The sequence below is a fragment of the Catharus ustulatus genome, chromosome 4 (assembly GCF_009819885.2).
Source record: "Catharus ustulatus isolate bCatUst1 chromosome 4, bCatUst1.pri.v2, whole genome shotgun sequence".
Lineage (NCBI taxonomy): Eukaryota > Metazoa > Chordata > Aves > Passeriformes > Turdidae > Catharus > Catharus ustulatus.
In genome coordinates, this window is record NC_046224.1 from 8,122,708 (window position 1) to 8,141,774 (window position 19,067).

Consider the following 19,067-nt stretch of genomic DNA (forward strand, 5'->3'; position numbering starts at 1 on the left):
TGACAGATTTTCTTCCAACCTAATCTAAATTCTCTTTGTTTTTATATGCTACCAATCTATTGTGTGCATGACAGCATTTAGTTGTGCCAAATGAGTGAACCAGAAATCAAAAATTTTTTGCTAATATCTCATTAAGATGAAAATAGACATTTTCACATTTTAAAATTAACCTATATTTTAATAACAGAAAAATAAATTGAGATGCTTTAATAATGTGTGTGTGTTGGGAGGGGGTCTTAAGAAGAGGGAATTTCTGAATGACCTTGAAAAAGCATTAATCATAAGCACATATATTGTAATAAGGATTTTATAACACAGGCACCAGCCAACACACAAATGCCTGTGTACACACACTCCAGACTTTTTACCCTTTTTATCTAACCTTCTCTCTAGAAAAATGTAATGACCTTGAGAGAGTAAGAAACAAAAATAAAACCATGCTGAAAAACTTTTATCTTTTTATTACTGGCGCCTTTACATTAATACTGCTGTTTTGTGCTGAGAAAACCAACCTGTTACACGTAAGGTAACTGTAATATACAACATAGAAATGCAGTCTAGGTTAATTACAACAAGGAGCTACAAAAAAAATCCGTAGGAAAGAAGTCACCTAACATTGCAACTGTGCTTGCAACAATCACTCCCTTACTGCAGGACTATGCACATTGTGAACCATGGTTATTTACACGTCCCTTACAACCGTTAACAACAGAAGGGCTAAAATCAGTCTAAAAAGTTCCAGAACGTCACTATATACTGTACAATCCTCAAAAATAATTTATTACACTGTTTCTAAAAAAAGGTACTAATTTTGCTTGGATGTCTTTTGTTTTCTGGTGTTCTCTGGAGTGCACAACATGTGCAAAATTTTTCCTAACAGTCTAAAAACTCAAGAACTGAACCACGAGCCACAATCACAGAGACGAAGTGGTGGAGTCCAGAACCTCCCTCCCGTTGCACACGGTTGGCACGTACATACTGGCTGATGCTGGAAAAGAAAGAGAGGGGGAAATCAACCAACTTCAGGGCAGCAAAAAGGGACAACACACAGCTTTAGAATTTCTATTGGTCTGGACCATCTCACCCCATTAAAGCAAGGTGCCCAATAAAAAATCACTGCCTGTGCAGCAGAGCTGGTGGAGGTGCTGCTTGCACCTCTACATGGCAGCTCAGACCTCAGCCTGAAGCATCCTCTGAAGAAACCTGATTTGGGTTGTTTTGTTTTTCTTTTGATGATTCTGTGCCACTGGATCTCACTTTGTAGCACTTTGCATGTGTGTGTGAATTAATACAGCTATAATGATGTTAAAATATCTCCACAGAAAAACAGTGAACCTTTGGATTTTTGTGTTTTATTGGCAAGAAATGCTAAGGTCTGATCCTTTGAGCTTTCACATAATTGGACAAGACATTAATGCAGAAAATATACCTAATTTTAAATCCAGGAGGTAATCTACCATATTAGAATTCTGTGTCAGTCACCTTTTAATTAACAAAAATAAGAATTCTAAGAACATATTGGGTGAAATGAAGACATTTTTAATAACTGAATTTAAAGCAAGGTAATTTCTCACCTAATCCCAGAATAATTTCTGCCTATAATATGCTTCACTTCTAGGAGTTCTGGATCAGGATTCAGTATGCATCCAGAGGTGAGAATCAGATTCTGATAAACTTGTTTACATGGTATAACATTTTATACATCAGTTTTTCATTGCTTTAGTGGTATTAGGTGACAATTGAATCTGAGCATACCATCTGTTTCCAAATGTATTCGTACTTTGAGCAGAGAATATATTACCCTATTCTGCTTAATTTTTTTTTTTTTTTGGTGGATTTTAATTTATAAGCAAACTGTTTTGTTCATCTTTGTTAAAATTATCCATTGGGCATCAGGAATGTGTTTTCAGATGCTCTGTGACATTTCTGCTCAGGGCACCATAATGCTGCTTTTTGAAAGATACATCAGGTTAATGGTAACAGTGACCCAGAGAAATGTGATGCCTTCATCAAAGAAAACACATGGCAAGCAGTGACTAAGAAAACTCAATCATCCAGTGTAAAAAGCAATTTATGCAGCTGACAAGGGCATGCTCAATCTTCCACATCTGCTGCTGGCTGCACTCTCAGTTGCACACTGGTTCTGTAAAGATGCTCAGTATAATTTTTTTAGAAAAAATTGTTCTTTTTTTCAAATCAGCTGGTAATTTTCTTTTTTTTTAATTGATTGAATAAATATTTAATGGAAAATAGAGTTGCTTTAACAAAATAAATTTAGAGGCATCTACTGGACTAACCTACTACTCAGAGGACAGGAGAGACAAGAACGGGCCCCTCTTCTGGATTAGGTCAATGGAATTTGATTTCACAACATGGATGTGTTGTGAGATGTGAGTCACAGGTGTGAAGCAACTTTTGTGTGTAAAAACCACAGAGCATCATGTCTGTGATTTGTAAAAATAATTTGTATATTGTATTCTGGTTTTTATTCTAGTTTTAGCTGAGTATAACTGTATAACATTGTGGCAGCACAATAACCTAAGCTGTTGGATATTTTTAATTGTTGTTACTTTTATTTCTATTTTTGTTGGAAAATAGAAAAATCAGTTCTGCTCATGAAGATTTCTGATTCAAATCTCTGTTCTACTGCAGTATGGCTACAGGCAAAAGCATTTTGTTTCCATGAACATCAGTCACTTAACCAGAATTTTTTTAGCTCCAGGCTTTTTTTTTTGAAGTCCAACACACTGACAAGCATGAATAGCTCAAATACTATGGTAACTGGGTCAGGAGGATATAAAAATTGGACAGAAATATATGGTGGTAGGCGAGAAATGAGTGGCCTTGCCTTTTAAGTTTCCAGGCTTCCTGCACAGCATGTACCTCTCTTGCAGTGCTGGGATGCAGTTATTAACTCTGCTGGGTGAAGTGAAGTGCTCACACTGAGCATCCAGCTCTCCTGAGACAGAACAAAAGACCTTGCTGTTCATTACAGACCTCAGCAGTGTTAATCACTGGCCCTGCAGGGTTCTGAGCTACACTCTGTGTCTTAGCGCAGCCACCAAGGGGTTTCCTGGAATTCTGCTGGATATGCAACAGACACTTCACCTTCACTTTGTGTTGAGACCAAGGACAAAAGTGTGACATCAGCAGAAGCTGTGATTTGGCTCAAGTTCATGCTTTTGATCTTCCTGGCTGTCCCTCATTTTGCTTAGCTAATCCAAGGAAAAAAAACAGAGGTGCAATGCAAGAGCCCAGCACTGCCATGGTGACCTTGCAGCTTTGCCCGCACAACCAAGAACAGGCAGAGCTGAATTTGCTGTCAGTGTGCCACTTAGAATCATAGAGCCATAGAATATCCTGCTTGGAAGGGACCCACAAGGATCCAATTCCCAGCTGTGCACAGGGCAACCCCAAGAATCACACCATGGCCTGAGAGCATTGTCTCCTCCACTCATGCTCACAGCTGGACAGCTGTGAGCTGATCTCAGTTATATCAGGGCTAGTTTGGAGCCAGGCCTGGGAAAATAAATTCAAAGGGAAAAAAATTGCCAGTCTGGCTATAAACAATAGGTTCAATTCTCCTCCTGACCCCTGTGCAGGCCACCTGGAGGAGCTCAGCTCTGTGTGCAGCTCTCCACATGGATGTAACTTGGATAAATGACACCTGGGTGTAAAAGTTCAGTCTGAACCATGAACGTGGTCATGAATTCAGGAAGGCGAGTTCTGTGTGAAGTTCCATGGGTGCTGAAGCCCATAAAAGAGGAAAACAGGGGAGTATCTCAATGGAGGAGACACTGCTGGGGCAGCAGAACTTATGCAGCACACTGTCAGATAGGAAATTTCAGAACCAAAACAATGTGCACAAATAGACACATTCCAAAACATGTCATATACCTAAATAGACTCTTACCCTGCATCTATTTGGCTTAAATCTATATTATTTTTTTAGTCCAGACTTCAGCTATCAAAATGATCAAAGCTCCACACTAACACTTAGACTACCCAAAAACGAAATGACTGTCACCTTTTCTCAGAGTGTTTGACCAGTTTTCATGGTTCAGGAAGCCATGTTAAAAACTGTCTCTGTGTCACTTGCTGTTCAAGAGCTGCTATGCTCATGGCATTCATGATCAGTGGTGGCAACCCTGAGATGCCATGCAGGTGGGAATCCATGGAGATAGGAAAAGCCCTGACCTCCAGAGCTCTGATAATGCAGAACTGGCTTTTCAAAGTTCCTAGAATGCCCTAGAGCTAATTTTGATGAGTTTGGTATTAAGGAGTTTCTGAATGATGAAAACACCATCAAGACCAAAATAAAAACAAGCTGACAGCTCCAGGAGTGATGAGAAGAATATTTTAGACAAAGAATAGAACTAATTTGGATGGCAGCCTTTTTGGAGTTTTATAAATGACAAAACAGTTAAGAAAAATAATGGAAATTTATTTAAAATAATTTACAAATTAATGGAAGGGAGTAAGGGAAGATTTTTCATCTTGAAATTATTGTCACTTTGATAGACAGTGTTATTTTCCCAAATAATTGTCCAAGATGGAAACCATGGGGCCATTTCCTTTGTGTGTGATGAACCTCTTAGCCCTACTTCCTTGCCTTTCCATGGTCTAAAAAGCCCATCAAAGTGAGCATCCCTGATTCAATTACGTGTAAGCAGTAAAAGTAAATAACTGCAGCAAACTTTCTAAACAATGAAGTCCTAAGAGATTGTAAGTCTGGATTTTTATGTTTTCTTAATGTACTCAAGCTGTTCACAAGCCTGAAAATGCAGGTTTTAATGTGAAGATGTGCACTGAGGATGTCTCTCAGTTGCATGCATGCTTACACAAACATGTGTTTTCCAATAATTAAAATAGAAGTATCAAATTCCAAAATGCAATCCAGAATCCAATACAAAGTATTTATGAATCAAAATTATTTCTAAGCTCTTTCCATAGCATGAGAATATTAAAAAACTTGGAAATACCACTTACACAAAATTGATAATGAATGAAAAGAATCTTGTGGGACTTACCATTTCACCAAGAGCCCGCACTGGTAAGAGATTTTGGGAATTGATTGGTCTTTTGGGAGTGTTCAGCACTTCAGGCACATAGTGCCATCTCATTAAATTCTCCAAAATAGCAAGGAGTGTTTGCTCTCTGGTGTCAGGACTGGATGCAGTCCTGACTGATGACACTGGGGACCTATAGAGCCACATGGCTGATCTCTTTTTAAGGGACTCTGGGCGTTCTTGCACAGTGTGTTTTGGGATGCAGAGCCAAGGATGGCTGGGATCCCTTCATTTCCTAATCCCTGCTAATGTGATACATATTAGGGTGCCAATTTACTTCCATGCTCTGTCTGAAATCTGAAGTGCCAAAGCTTTTGAGACAATTTTGAAATTTAAGTGACACTCAAAAACCTTAGGCTAGGTTATTGTGGACTTGCTGGAAAAGCCTTGCTCTGTGTCCCCACTTTCCAGTGTTTCTTATTCCCTTCCTCTTTATAGTTGCATTGCACTTTTCAATTAGATTTCCAGGGTGGACATGGTGTCCAGAGAGCTCTGTGAATGCTGTGTGCTCCCATCTTAGATGAGTTAGTTAAGCTAGACAAAGAAAAAATCCCCCAGAAATATACAGGTGACCTATTTTTTTTTTTTTTTTTTTTGTAATCCATGAAACTCTCTGAGCAACTCACCCAGAAAGAGAGTGACAGCCTCAAAATCACAGCTGTGAACCTGCTTGTGATGAAGAGAGTGAAGATGAAGGAAAGAAGGGAATCAGAGCAAATGAGCTGTCCTTGCAACAGAACACTGATTGCTTCTCCAGGCTGTGGCACTGACAAAGGCTATTGATCATGCTCAGCATACAGATGCAGTTTATGGCATCCCTTGGATGCATTTTCTGCAGACTTGGAGCCTTTCCTTATGATGCAGGTGATGAGCCATTGAGAGCACGCTGCGTTGTGGCCCAGATCGTGTCAGTGCTGCTCTGACAGGAGCATTCCAAGGCAATCTGCTCCTGTCACACTGCCAGAGCCACGCTGAGACACGGGGGCTGCTTGGTGTGTGCATCAGCCTGGGGGCAGTGCGCCCCAAAAACCTTCTGCTGACTCCAGTGAGCTTCAGAGCAGGCTCTGAGCTGACTGCCATGACTTTCCTCCCCAGACACAAAGGAAATGATGCTTTCACAGGGTTACATAGCTCAGCCCACCTTGTCTTTACCCAAGCCCATCACAACCCCACAGCTGGCAGTCTGGGTACTTACACTGGGAGTAAGTGGTGCCGGTGCCACTGACACTGAACCTGTTGAGGTGGAGCCTGTGAGTGACCACGTTCTTCTGGGGCTGGAAAAGGATGATGTGCACCTTGGGTGCAAACAAGCAGCCCAGCACAACAAAGCCACTGAGACTCACAGAGATGCACATGGTGGTGGTTTGCACCTAGGAGAGAGTGGGCACAAAGCACTGTGTTTCAGTATGGAAAGTCTGAAATGCAAAATATTAGAAACATTACTACATAACAGCACAAGCCACAGTCCTGGGGGTTTGCACTGGTGCAGGCTGGTGTAACCCCTGTTGTATCCTTATCATCCACAATCCCAGTGTCAAGGGAATGAGGTGCTGGTGGTGCCCTGTGTCTCTGCATGTAAGGGAGAGATTGAGTGTATTCCCCCTCCTTTAGCACAGAAAGGATAGATCTGCTCTCTTTCTCTCCTACCCTTGATCTTTAGCTGGATGAGAGAACCCTCTGTAATGTTTGTCATGCAATATCTGAGCAATGTTGGCTGCAGTGGGAACCAGCTCACACACAGTGTATGTTCTATTTTATATCAGGTGTCTCATGCAGAGCATCCATCTGAAAACCAGCTCTAGCTCAATCCTAATCAGAGAACTTGAGTAAGCCCTTGCTGAAATAGAGGTGTGATTTGGAGTAAAAATAATATCTGGTGACTGTTTTCAGACCGGGTCTGAAAGGTGTCCTGATTTTGAGGCATCATTTTTTGGGCTCAGAAATGAATTGTTTGTAAGTCTGCAGGATTTTAGAATAGCTGCCTTGGGGCATTTGTCAGCGTAGCTTTGCTGGCACTGTCTATCTTTTATCCTTTTTATTCAATAGCATAACTAGGTGCCAGTTTACTGCCTCATTTTCAGTTTATAGTCTTTTCTTCCAAGCAGATTCCTTAATTAAGATGTTGAATTAAACTGCTTTAAACTCTATTGCTTAATTTGAATGATTATACATCTACGGCTCATTTTTCCTTAGTTATACTCCTGCAGTTCTTTGAGATTAGCCTTCTTCCAGGGTAATGCTTCTCATATCTCCTTGTCAGAAATAATGGGTGCAAATTGGAAAGTAGAGTAAGGAATGGACACTGTTGCTTTACATATATACTGGTGTTTATCATCAGTGAGGATAATTAATGTGACCATTTAATAATCACTGCACAACGTGGATGTTGCAAGGACCATGAAATGTGCTCAGCTTTCACTGGGTGAGTGAACGTGGAAGATCCAACAGAGCCTGCCTGAGGAAAGAACACCTTAGCTTCACATTCTCCTCACCTCTCTGCATTTTGTCCACAGACCTATGCTGTCAGGTCAGGTGAATATTGACCTGGGTGCTGTATAGGTAAGACAAGACAGAGTTTTCTTACAAAACAACAGTAAACGAGGCTACCTTTACTTTCAGTAATTTCAAGTACATTTTTTTCACTATCAAAGCCCTCTTCCCCCACCCTGCTTTTCCTAGGGTTTGCACTGCCTGGAGCAGCTCAGCTGTGCTGGCATAATTACACACTCAATCAATTAAATGATTTGGGTTAAAAATAGCTCCATCCCACAGGGCTCCTTTCAATCCAGGTCACTCCAGTGGTTCAGTGTGTAACCCAGCCTCAGAGACAGGACTGGTGTGCTGGCAGAGTGGAGGAAATCCCACTACACCATGTGTTATGCTAAGGCACATGGAGAACAGGGGGATTTGGGACAGCCAGCACTGTTTAACTAAGGGCTACAGATGTCATTTATCTGGAATTCTGTTAAGCCTTTGATAGGTTCCCCCCAGCACCAATCTCTCTAAATTGGAGAGATACGGATTTGATGGGTGGGCTGTTAGATGAGTAAGAAATTGGTTGGATGGTCACATCCAGAGGACAATGGCTTGGAGTCCTGATGGGCATCAGTGAAAAGTGTGCCTTCAGGTGACATTTCAGGTGTCCTTCAGGTGTCCATATTTGGACCAATTTTATGCAATATCATCATAAATGACATAGATGAAGGGATCAAGTGTATCCTCAGAAAATTTGTGGATAACTCCAGGCTGAGTGGGGCTGTTTCCAGGGCTGTTTATTGGTGATGCTACCAGACTCCATTAGGAATGCACAATTTGATTCAGAGTCAATGTGTGACACTGCTTGGAAATTGAATATGGGCTTTTCAAAGCAACCCCAGAAGTGTAGACTTGTTATGAAAGTATCAAAAAGATGTTAAAAGCATTTTCTGCAGATTTTATAGTGCTTGAGTTGGTTTATTTTGGAACCTTGTATATAAATTCAATGCCCACAAGTGGTTTTGAAAACTCCACTTGGGAGATAAGGCTGTAAAATTCTGCTTGAACAATCAAAGCATGCTCCTCTTGGCCATTACTGTCTGTACTGCCCACTCATGTGACTGTCTGCACTGATATTTCCCTCCTACTGTGTCTGTCTTCCTGATTGCTTTGGGTGTCCAGAGCTGTTCCCCAGTGCCTTCCTTAAACTCTTCCTTCATTAGCTTCAATCCATTACTTGCTATTCTAACTTCTCCTGAGACTGAATAATCCCTTCCTCTCGTTTTGTTGCCTTGAAATTATTTATAGTCTGTGATCACGTCTCCCTGGGTTTACTCTTGTCTAGACTAAATATATTTAGTTCTTTTACTGTCACTCTGCATGTCTCACTGCGCCATTTGTTACTTATCCTTGTTTTCTAGGGGTTTTCTGTACATTTCCTAAGCTGACCAAAATAGTACTAAATATATTGTTCCAGGGTGGCCACACCAAAAGTATGTTAAGTGACATTATTAGCTCCACAGTTTTATAATCTATTTCATGTACTCACTATTGGCAATAAAACTCCCCTAAGGTAATCTACCTTTCTTCTGGGCAGAAAGTTGAACTAATTCTCTGCAAATTGCTGGAAGGGCACTTCTCCCCCAGTCACTTCTCACATCGTAATAACTGTGAGATTTCCAGTGGAGCAGACCTGAATCTTTTTTCTGAGACAATTTCCTTCTGTTCAAAAGTATGATTTTATTGAACTTGAAGCTTTGCAACACTATCTGACAATTTAAACAGTTTAATGTTTCTAAAGTTTGCTGGTGAAGGCTGACCAATATTTGCTGCTCAGTGAGGGATGTGTTTTAAAAGTGCAGAAAGAATAAGAAGTTCTGTATCTAAGTAGAAGTTTGTTGATTTTTTTCTAAAAACCCGGTTTCATAGGAAATTTTAAAATTCTATCCTTATATTTTTTATTTGGAAGGAAATACCATGTTTTAATAGCAGATTCTTTTCCACAAGGAAATTGGTTAGTACAGATTTTATTTTAAGCTCAATTTCTGCTAAATAACTCATTATGACTAATTTTAGGTCATGATCTACTGGGTTTTTCTGTTAGGACTATGATTTCAGAAAGTGATGAGCCCAAAAGAATACTTAATCCATATGTTATGCCTCTATTGCAATCAGACTAACAAAATTAATCCCTTCCAACTCTGGCTGCACATGCTGTTTTAGAAATGAAACCACCTTTCTTAGAAGTAAGCCAAAATCTGGTAACATTGAAAGAGAACTTGTTTTCAAGGGACCCAGGGGACAACAGAAGTGAAAAAAAGCCTTTAGTGAATCCTGACATGGTCCTCTAAAGTGTTGCATAAAATTTATGGAAACAGAGGTCCAAAGACTTACTCTGTAGTCACTGGATGTCACATAAAATATGGGAAGAAAGGCCAGCCAAATGATGCACGTTGTGTACATTGTGAAACCGATAAACTTGGCTTCGTTGAAGTTCTCTGGACACTTCCTGGTTTTGAAGGCATACACAGTGCATAAAACCACGAGGATGACATCATATGTCAAGGACATTAACATACTGGAATCTTTGACATTGCATTTCAGGATGACAGTCTCTCTCTTCTCGGGAAGCGTGTATCGCCTGGTGCCCGGCGCCTCCAGGATGAGCCACACGGACACCACCACCACCTGTACCAAAATGAGACTCAGGCAGATGAACACCTGAGAGCTGGGGCTGATGAACTTGGGCCTCTGAGCTCCGTTCTTTACGCCATCAAATATTCTGGCGATGCAGTTCGTTTTTGTCAGGAGGGCGGAGTAGCAGACGGCGAAGGAGCTGCCCAGCCCCAAACGGCGCAGGGTGCAGATGGCTGGAGAAGGCTTGGCTATGAAGAAGAAAGTCATGCTGTAGGACAGGAAGACCCCAAAGAGCAATATGTAGCACAGTTCACGGCCAGAGGCTTTGACCAGGGGCGTGTTGTTGTGCTTGATGAACACTCCAATGACCATGAAAGTACAAATAAAGCCCAGGCATGCGATGGTGACAGGACCTATTGCCCAAGCATCTTCCCACTTGATGTAGTCTTCTGGTAGGTCATAGCAGCCAGTCAGGTCAGCTGTGGGCCATTTTCCAGGCCCACAGTCTGCACAAGTGAATTCATCAGCCAGGTACTCATAGGTTTCACAGGGAATACAAATCCAACAGCAGACGTCTCCTGGTTGCATATTCTTCATCTCATTAGGAGCACAGGGGTCGCTGCACTGGGAGACAGGGACAGCGCTCCTGGACCAGTGGATAGAGTCCACCTCCAGTGACAGAGTTTCTGCCCACTGACCAACCTTCACATAGGAATATCTGTCTCCAGTGAACTGGAAATTGAACACGTTGTACCGTCCTATCCCATCTCCATAGGCATCGAATTTGACCATACTGTCTGCATCATTGGGAGGGTTGAATGGAGCTGTGGAGAGAAAAAAAGAAAGAAATAGAGAAATGTTATTACCAAAGCTACATCAATATCTTTTTCATCTCTTTGGCAAGCACAGGCACATGACAGCTTATAGAACACAATTCAGTTGTCAACAGGTAAGTCAAGAGGTCTGTGTCTGTCTCAGTTTTGAACTTGGAAGAAGAGCTCAGATAATGGAACTCTATTTCACTTTACATTCATAAATCTAAGATGACCAATTTTGTCTAGGATACAAATCAGTTCTCTAATTATTTTTCTCAGTATGCATCACTCCTGTCCCTCACATTTTCTCTTGAAAGAAAGAGGTCTGCTTCTGAGTCTCAGCATTTTTTGGTGAAACTTGGCTGACATGATATAAGAAAAATTAAACAGTCAGATCATTAAATGTTGCCAGTTTTGATGCCAACAGTCTGGAATGCAGTCAAATAGAGGATTCATTTTTAGGCTGATGGAGAAGTAACCGCGAAGTCCTCAACAATTTCTTACTACACCTTTTTCTCTTCTCCCTCTGTTGTAGAAGTTTTGAATCCCTTCTATTTTGCTTCATTTTTACCAATTTCTGATATTTCTTATATGGTCTGAGGTCCCCAGCATGTGCTTCTTTGGTTCTGTATCTTGTTTGGAGAGCAGATGAAAAAACCACAAGCTGGATCTGGGACCTTCTGTGAAAATAATATTGTAACACTTCTACCTGGTAAGCTCTGGAGAGTTTTGTTTTTCCTCCAGCTGAGGCCAGGGAATGAAGAAATATTAAAAATCTGAGAGGAAATTGCATTTACCATGTGATTTATTGGTCATTTGCTGTAGCATCAAAGGTAAAAAGCTTTACAGGCAGGAAGCAAAAGGATTTTTTTTACCATTGATGAACAGTAAAGGTGATTTTATTTTCCAGTGTCTTTGGCCATAGAATTGGTTCCACCGTCATTGCTGGAATAAATCTTTTTCCCTGCCTCTGTGCCCATGCTGTGCTTGAGCTTGAGCAATATTGTTTAAGGGTGTAATACCCTCCTTCACTTCAATCTCCAGATACTTTGGATTTCCTGTGGTAGATTTATTTAGCTTCTTTAAAACACCAAGGCCAACTTCTTTCACCTTTATTCCTGCGGAGCATTGCCTCATTTTTCAGTACTCTGGCTAAGGCCAGTAAAAGGGACACTGGGTTTTGGCACAGAAGCTCCACCTGGAGGGTTGAAATTGTGACCTGCACATCCTCAGGTGCTGCACTTGGAGTGCATTTCTTTCCCAACTTTCTGCTTATTGTAGGGCAAAGTTGGAATAGAATTTAAAGACACCTACACTCTCTTCTGAGTCAAGACTCTGCTTGCTCTCATCCCTGCCCTCTCCTGCTGCTTCCCACCTCAGCTGTGTCAGCCCTGGTTTGCAGGATTACAGAACCATGGAATTATAGAATAATTCAGGTAGGAAGGGACCACCAGTGGGGCCCTCTGCTCCAACCCCTCTGCTCAAGTAGGGCCATCCCAGAGCACATGGCACAGGATTCATCCAGACAGCTCTGGAATATCTCCAGTGAGGTCTCCACAGCCTCTCAGGCCACCTGTTCCAGTGCTTGGTCACTGCACATAAAAGAAGCTATTTCTCATGTTCACATGTTCCAATTTCTGTGTTTGTCTCTATCTTACTGCCACTGAGAAGAGCCTGGCCCTCTCCAGATACCCCCATGCACTGGTGAGGTCCCTCTCAGTTGTGTCTTCTAAGGGCTGAACAAGCCCAACTGCCCCAGCCTGTCCCTATAACACAGATGATACAGTCCCCTTATCACCTTTGTGATAAATCCGCCCCTCTGCTGGACTTGCCCCAGGAGCTCCATGTCTTTCTTGCACTTTACAAATTAGGACTGGGTAACCCAGAAACCTGTAAGAAGTTTAGTTAATCTTTTTTTGGCTTTTTGTTTGTTTGTTTGTTTGTTGGCATCTAGTTCTAACACTCTGTAGTCCAGCAAGACCTCTGAAAGCACAAAATATAAGAGCAGCATAATCCTCTCTCAGATGGCTAGTCCTGCTGGAAGGGACATGCTCTAAATTAAACAGGTAGATAAATTCAAAATATAGGTCAACAAGAAGAATATTAAGCAGCTTTCCTCCTCTCCCTCCTCCTCCTCATGCACAGGCGTGCAAGCTCCCTGATCCAGGAGCAGCATTAAAACAGAATCATAATGCAGCACTTAACAGCTCCTCAATAATGTGCTGTCATTGCCAGTGTCTTATTTCATTATTCATAACACTTCTATAGATTGCAGAAGCTGTTAACACAGCAGCCCAGCTTTAAGAGCCAGTTTATTCACTTCAGTGTTACCCGGTGAGGAGGGCTCAGAGCCTGTGACTGCGCTGGCACCAGTGGAGCTGCAGGTCAGGAAGGCAAACTGCAAACTGCTTGTTGGACCTCTGCTGTCAAGTGCATACCTTGGAGGCCACAAGTGCCCCAGCGCAAGTTACCTGAGGGTCTGAAGCACCAGCACTTTTCAGAATTCCCTCTGTGTAATATGTTTATCAACCTTTTATAGAAGTTCTGATAGAATATTTGTCATTTAAATAGAGCAAAGTATTTTCCTTAGACTTTGCAGGTAGGTCCAGAAGGCAAAGCAGGTAATCTCACACAGAGGTAGCTTGAAGCTCAAGTAAAACTGCCTTCCACAGGGCTGTTCCCACGCTGCAAGAAACAAAGGATTTTTGTAGGACAACATGTTCTAAGTTAACCAAAGCTTGTAGCTTGAAACATTCATTTTTAGTGGCTGCTGATAGAGGAAAATAAATCACCCTCTTTCAGATGGAAAGGATGAAATCATTTAACCAAACAATGATGTATTAAATTATAGTATGGTGAGCCAAAGCCTACAAACGAGCCCACTGGGTGGCAGCAATTAATATACCCACTGATTATATATAAAATCACTGAGGCATTTTTATATATCATTTATCAACATGTTCTAGGTCCTGTAGGATCACTTCCAAAAAGAAATGTTTTCACAAAATATGATGTAATAATAATCATAAAATTAAGATGCTGATAGGTAAGAAAGATGCTTATCACAAGAAGGCAGGACCATATTCTTTAGAGTAAAAATAACCATTTTTGCAAATTAGTTTTCCCAGAGATGATGTCAGGCTATCATAAGTCACTCTGCAAATTTTTTATATATATATATCTCAGTTTTGAGAGGAAACCTACAGTCTTTATAGCAGGTATTTGTGGCAGGTCTATTTCAGAGCTGTAGCTCAGCTCTTTTACATTCATCCCTTGGGAGAGGACAGACAAGAGTCTCTGGATCTCATCAGCTGCTAGCTAAGACAATATGAACTTTGCCTCCTTTGAGCCTTTGAATCCTCTTCTCATGCACTTCATGAAATGAATTAGCCCTGTGTAAGAAGTTATCAAGTAAAATAAAGGATAATTTAAAAAGACTTATAGCAGTGATGCTTTGTGTTCAGCTTGCAGCATTTCAGCAATGAAGAGGCAGCAGCAGTGACATTTATTAGAGCAGGAGGGCAGAAGACAGAAATCTTTGGAACTCCAGTGGAGGCAGCAAACTCTGTCAGCTCCCTGGAGAAATCCTATTGGAGGAGAGGATTCCATTGTGCAAGTGGAGGACAAACTCCTTCAGCTTCAGATAAGAGAGGAATAAATGCAGATTTATGACTGTTTTAGTAGCAGATACAGATAAAAACATAAAATAACATCATAGCTTTTATGTAGTGAATTATGTCATTTGTTTCCATCTTCCTAAACAGGATCAATTTTTCCAACAGTCACATAACTTGCAAAAATGTGCTTATCTGCTGTTGGAAGCAGGTGAGTTGCTTTTATTAAAAAATCTTTAATATTTTTGGTGTTAATGATGTACAGCTTTTGATGACATGAAAAATTTCAGAAAGAAAGTTCTGCAGGGGAAATTTATTTTATCTTTGGGCAAAATCTTTATTTGAAGAGGTATTATGAGAAATACATTTAAATACTTCTAGTTGTGCACATTGCCTCAGCTGAGTGAAAAATACTCCAGGATTTTTTAACAAGGAATGAATAGATGAGGAAAACAAAGCAGTTTTCATCCTAATTAGGCACTGGAAATCTTTTAAGAGGCTGAACAGCATAGGGAAAGGTGTGTGTCATCTTAACTGGCTTGGAATCAGACTGGGTTTTTTAGTCAGGAACACCTTCGGGCCAGGAAGGATATTTTGCAGATTCTTGCATGTGTCTGGCACAGATTTGAGTGTGTAGATGCTGTCCTATAGAAAACATCCTCAGTAACACTTCCTGGTAGGAATGACAACAGCTATCCCTACATCTAAGAGCATTCCTCATGTCCACTAAATCACACATCTGTTCTTTGTTTGCAGAGTATTCTTTCTACACAAGGTGCACATCACAGAGGCACAGCTCACTAGCTAGGAGGCAATTCATTAATAGCAAGGCTTGATGAAAGCACTGCAGTGTTTCAGCTTGGCAGTTGGCAAAGCTGGGAGATTTAATGTTTGGAAAGAGATGTAAAAAGGACTGTTGGGTCCACTGGAAGTACCTTCTTCCACAGTTTGTTGACTCCAAAGATTATGAGGAGATCGTGATTAAATAGAAATGGGAAAGTAAAGAGGGAACATACTGGAGTTTCTGAAAAGTTGAGTAAAACATCCTTAGTCTCACTAGATGGTGCTGCAAAAACTCCAAAATCCTGCTTTAAGACTGAAAAATAAGACATTTTTTATGTAACAGAAAAATATAGTTATTTTTTAATCACCCCTCCCACTTTTCCTGTTACATATATATCCCGGGCAATGTCTTTTTAACAAAGAGCCTAGATAATAATATAATAGGATATGGTGTGTTTGTCCAACAGGCTCATCTGTGTGTATGATGCCTTATCTTGAAAAGTATCAGAAAAGACCCTGAGAAGGCACATTTCTTTTCATTCTCTTTTATTTCTACCTCAATATGGCTACTTGAGGTCAAAGTGACTTATTTCTGCTTGGCTGCACATTTAGACTGAGCAACAGAGACCTGATGCACCCACTCCCATTTCTGCTCCAGCACAGCACAGTTGGTTTCATACCTGATTGGCAGAGGCACATTGAAATTTGGCAAGTTAAAAGTTACTATGGGGAAAGATAAGAGTGAAGTGTCACTAGATTGTCCCTCTCCATAATTAACAAAATACTACTTCCCACAGAGACAAGCAGTCACTTTTAACCTCTGCACCACTGTCTCTGGATGTGTTTGGGTCATATGCAGCATTGCTTCTTCTCATTTAAGAAATTAATGAGACAAATGAGACAGATTGGTCTCCTACAAATGTAATTTTCCTATCTATGACTACAGATTTTCCATTCAGGTCTATAGTTTTTCTCTTAGGTTAGACACTTGTAAGGAATTTTAAAACTAGTCATAGACCCCCACAACTTTTACACTGGTCAGAGACAGAAATGTTTTCCCCAGGCCTTGTTGCAAACATCTATTAAGGGATACATGTGGATGAGTCAGGTGTCCCAAACTCATGTCCTACAAAAGAGAATGAGGATTTCCAGGGCTCACTTCAGAGTGGTATCCAGAACAGCCCAGCCAACCTGTTCTTTTCCTGTTGACCACCATGAGTGTGGCTGTCTGGAGTACATCACTGTTTATGTACCTGAAGTCAGGTGAGATGGATGGCACCAATGTCTGGAGCTCAGAGCTCACAGCTGGAGCACCAAGTGCTGCTGCATGTCCCAGCTCTCTGCAGTGCACCGAGGGCAGGAGTCTCAGCTGTCTGCACAGGCTGCTGTGGGGTGCTACCCATATCTCTACTATCACAGAGAACAGCCTGGCAACGTTTGCAAAGTAAGATAAAAAGGTCTGAAAATGTAGAATTCCTTCAGTTTGTCATTATCCTCACTATCCTCAGCCTGGCTGAGCACAGAACTCCCAGGCCACCTTTCCTGTGAATTGCTTGCCTCAAGCATAATGTTTTACATTTCCAGGTGTCCTCTTGCTTGTAGGGCTCTTGGGCATAGGTGTGGTCTTTAGGACGTGGGGAGAAAGAACTTGATGTTAAGTTACAAACCTTCCTCAAGGAAACTGTGAAACTGCCCTTATGCTTTTTCAGGAAATTTAAGGAATTAAAAAAAAAATTTCTTCTTTCTTAAAGCATTTGGATTTTGAGACATGGAAGGTAAAAGCATGTAAAAATTCTGCACTCATAGTATTTCTCCTTAAAAATACAAATCATCTCTGAAATTAAGAATATTTCTTGCAGTTCTTTGGGTAAGGTTGGATTAGTTTAAGATAAAACAAATACTTATGGAAAATCATCCAAGGTGTTTTTATTTTATTTTTTTTTTAATAAATCTGCTAGGTTGATAATTATTATGTGTAATTCATGAGATTCCAACATAGAAATGCCTTTCAACTGACACCATTCTTTTAATTTAAGTGTATCCACTTAAAGAAATGGTTGGCACAAGAGGTAAAATGCATGCAATGTAATTCAAACCAGCAATCAACTTGCAATTACAAAGGAAATTAAACCATGACTTCAAACTGCCTAACTCCTCCCTCAGGCCAACTCACTGCTCTGTACTCAGAAGCAAGGGGAGCCCAGCCCCATTATGAAGAATTATGGCCCCTCTTTAGGGTGACCAACACATCAGCTCAGGAGCTGGAAGTTCTGGGCTGGCCTTTGGTAGCTCCTGAAACGTTTTGATCTGACAAGAATTTGAGTTGGCTGGTGAGTTCTCTGTCAGGTGCTGAACATTAATGTTGCTCTCAGTCTGTGGTTTTGGTTGAGACTTTCTGCCAGTTCAGGGGTTTTGGGTACCCTGTGTCCAGTCTGAACATTGGGTGAGGGACATTCCCATGTAACCTCAGAGCTGGGAACTGCTGCCATGCCTTTTACCCCTCTCTTCCCAGCACATCCAAGGTGCAGCTGGAAGAGACTGAAGCTGTATTTTAACTTTGCTAAAATTCAGTTTTGGACTAAACTGGGGACATGGTTATATCACAGGGGATGAATCTTTCTCTTTTTGGAGGCACTGTTCCATGATGTGCAAGTTCCACCCCCAAAGTGCATACACAGCTGTCTAAGGAAGTGTTAAATACCTAATAATATTTTTGCCCTTCTTTGTCAGCCTGAAGGAAATATGAATAGATTTAGTTATTAAGATATTAAAGGAAGTTGGTTAAAACATTCTCTCCTCTGTGGGGACTTGAGGATTAGAGAGGTGTTTCTAGACAAGGCTCTGAATAATTTAGTCAGATAGTTTGCCCTTAGAGATCAGAAGCAAATGAACCATGAAATAAGACCCTCAGGCTGTTATTTCCTAATTGACTTGATATGAAGACACTCCCAAATCAGGTGGACTGACATGGACTTAATTACTTATACAATGCTATTATTTAGTAGTAGAAATATTGTAGCTGTGACAGTCCAAGATGCAAGAAATTCCAAATGTCTAAGAAAGGCAGTATTTCTTATTAGACTTACAGCTGGAAGAAGTGCACAAGCTTTCAGGCCCAAGGTCACTGCTTTAGGTCATCAGCACCATTGCTCAAGAAATTCGACCTTCATTTATTTTGAAGGAACAACTCTGCCTCGAGTTTAGTATATCAGGTTTTTATTTCCTGCTGGAAACACAATTTCCCTTTGCAAACAGCCTCATTACTATCCATTTGCAGAGTAATTGCTGAAAGCTTTTTTTCACTTCTTTACAAGTACAGAGTTCAGAAACACAAGGTCTGATGGAGATGCAAGACAAGATATGACAAAAGATGTTATGCCAAAAGCTTCTTTTTTTTTTTCTAGATATGTGGGCAGTCTAATAAAGGTATTGCTTCTTCCTACAAATCTTATGACTCTATGCTATTATTTTTGTTAAGGAGCTACTGAAAACTCTCAGCAATCATCCTACAAATTGCTAATAATGAGGTAATTTGCAAAATGAAATTGTATTTGCATTAGGGAAATAAAACCCTAAGTAGTGAATTCTAAGGATTGCATGTATTTGAAATAATTGAAGCTTAAATTTATTGAACAATTTGTGGGGGAAAAAAAAAAGGAGTTGTAGAATGCCTC

General features: G+C 40.8%; 1 protein-coding gene across 3 annotated transcripts in view; it reads right to left on the reverse strand.

Annotated features, from left to right (window-relative positions):
- Window positions 1-441: 441 nt before the first annotated feature.
- GRM3 (glutamate metabotropic receptor 3) overlaps window positions 442-19,067 on the reverse strand; it is a 102,173-nt gene continuing 83,547 nt past the window's right edge. For all 3 annotated transcript variants that reach the window (XM_033056994.2, XM_033056993.2, XM_033056992.2), the window contains 3 exons: window positions 9,939-11,005; window positions 6,265-6,439; window positions 442-988 (listed from right to left, as the gene is read on the reverse strand). In XM_033056994.2, coding sequence (XP_032912885.1) covers window positions 915-988; window positions 6,265-6,439; window positions 9,939-11,005 — 1,316 coding nt within the window. In that variant the 3' untranslated portion in view covers window positions 442-914. The remainder of the gene's footprint in view (window positions 989-6,264; window positions 6,440-9,938; window positions 11,006-19,067) is intronic.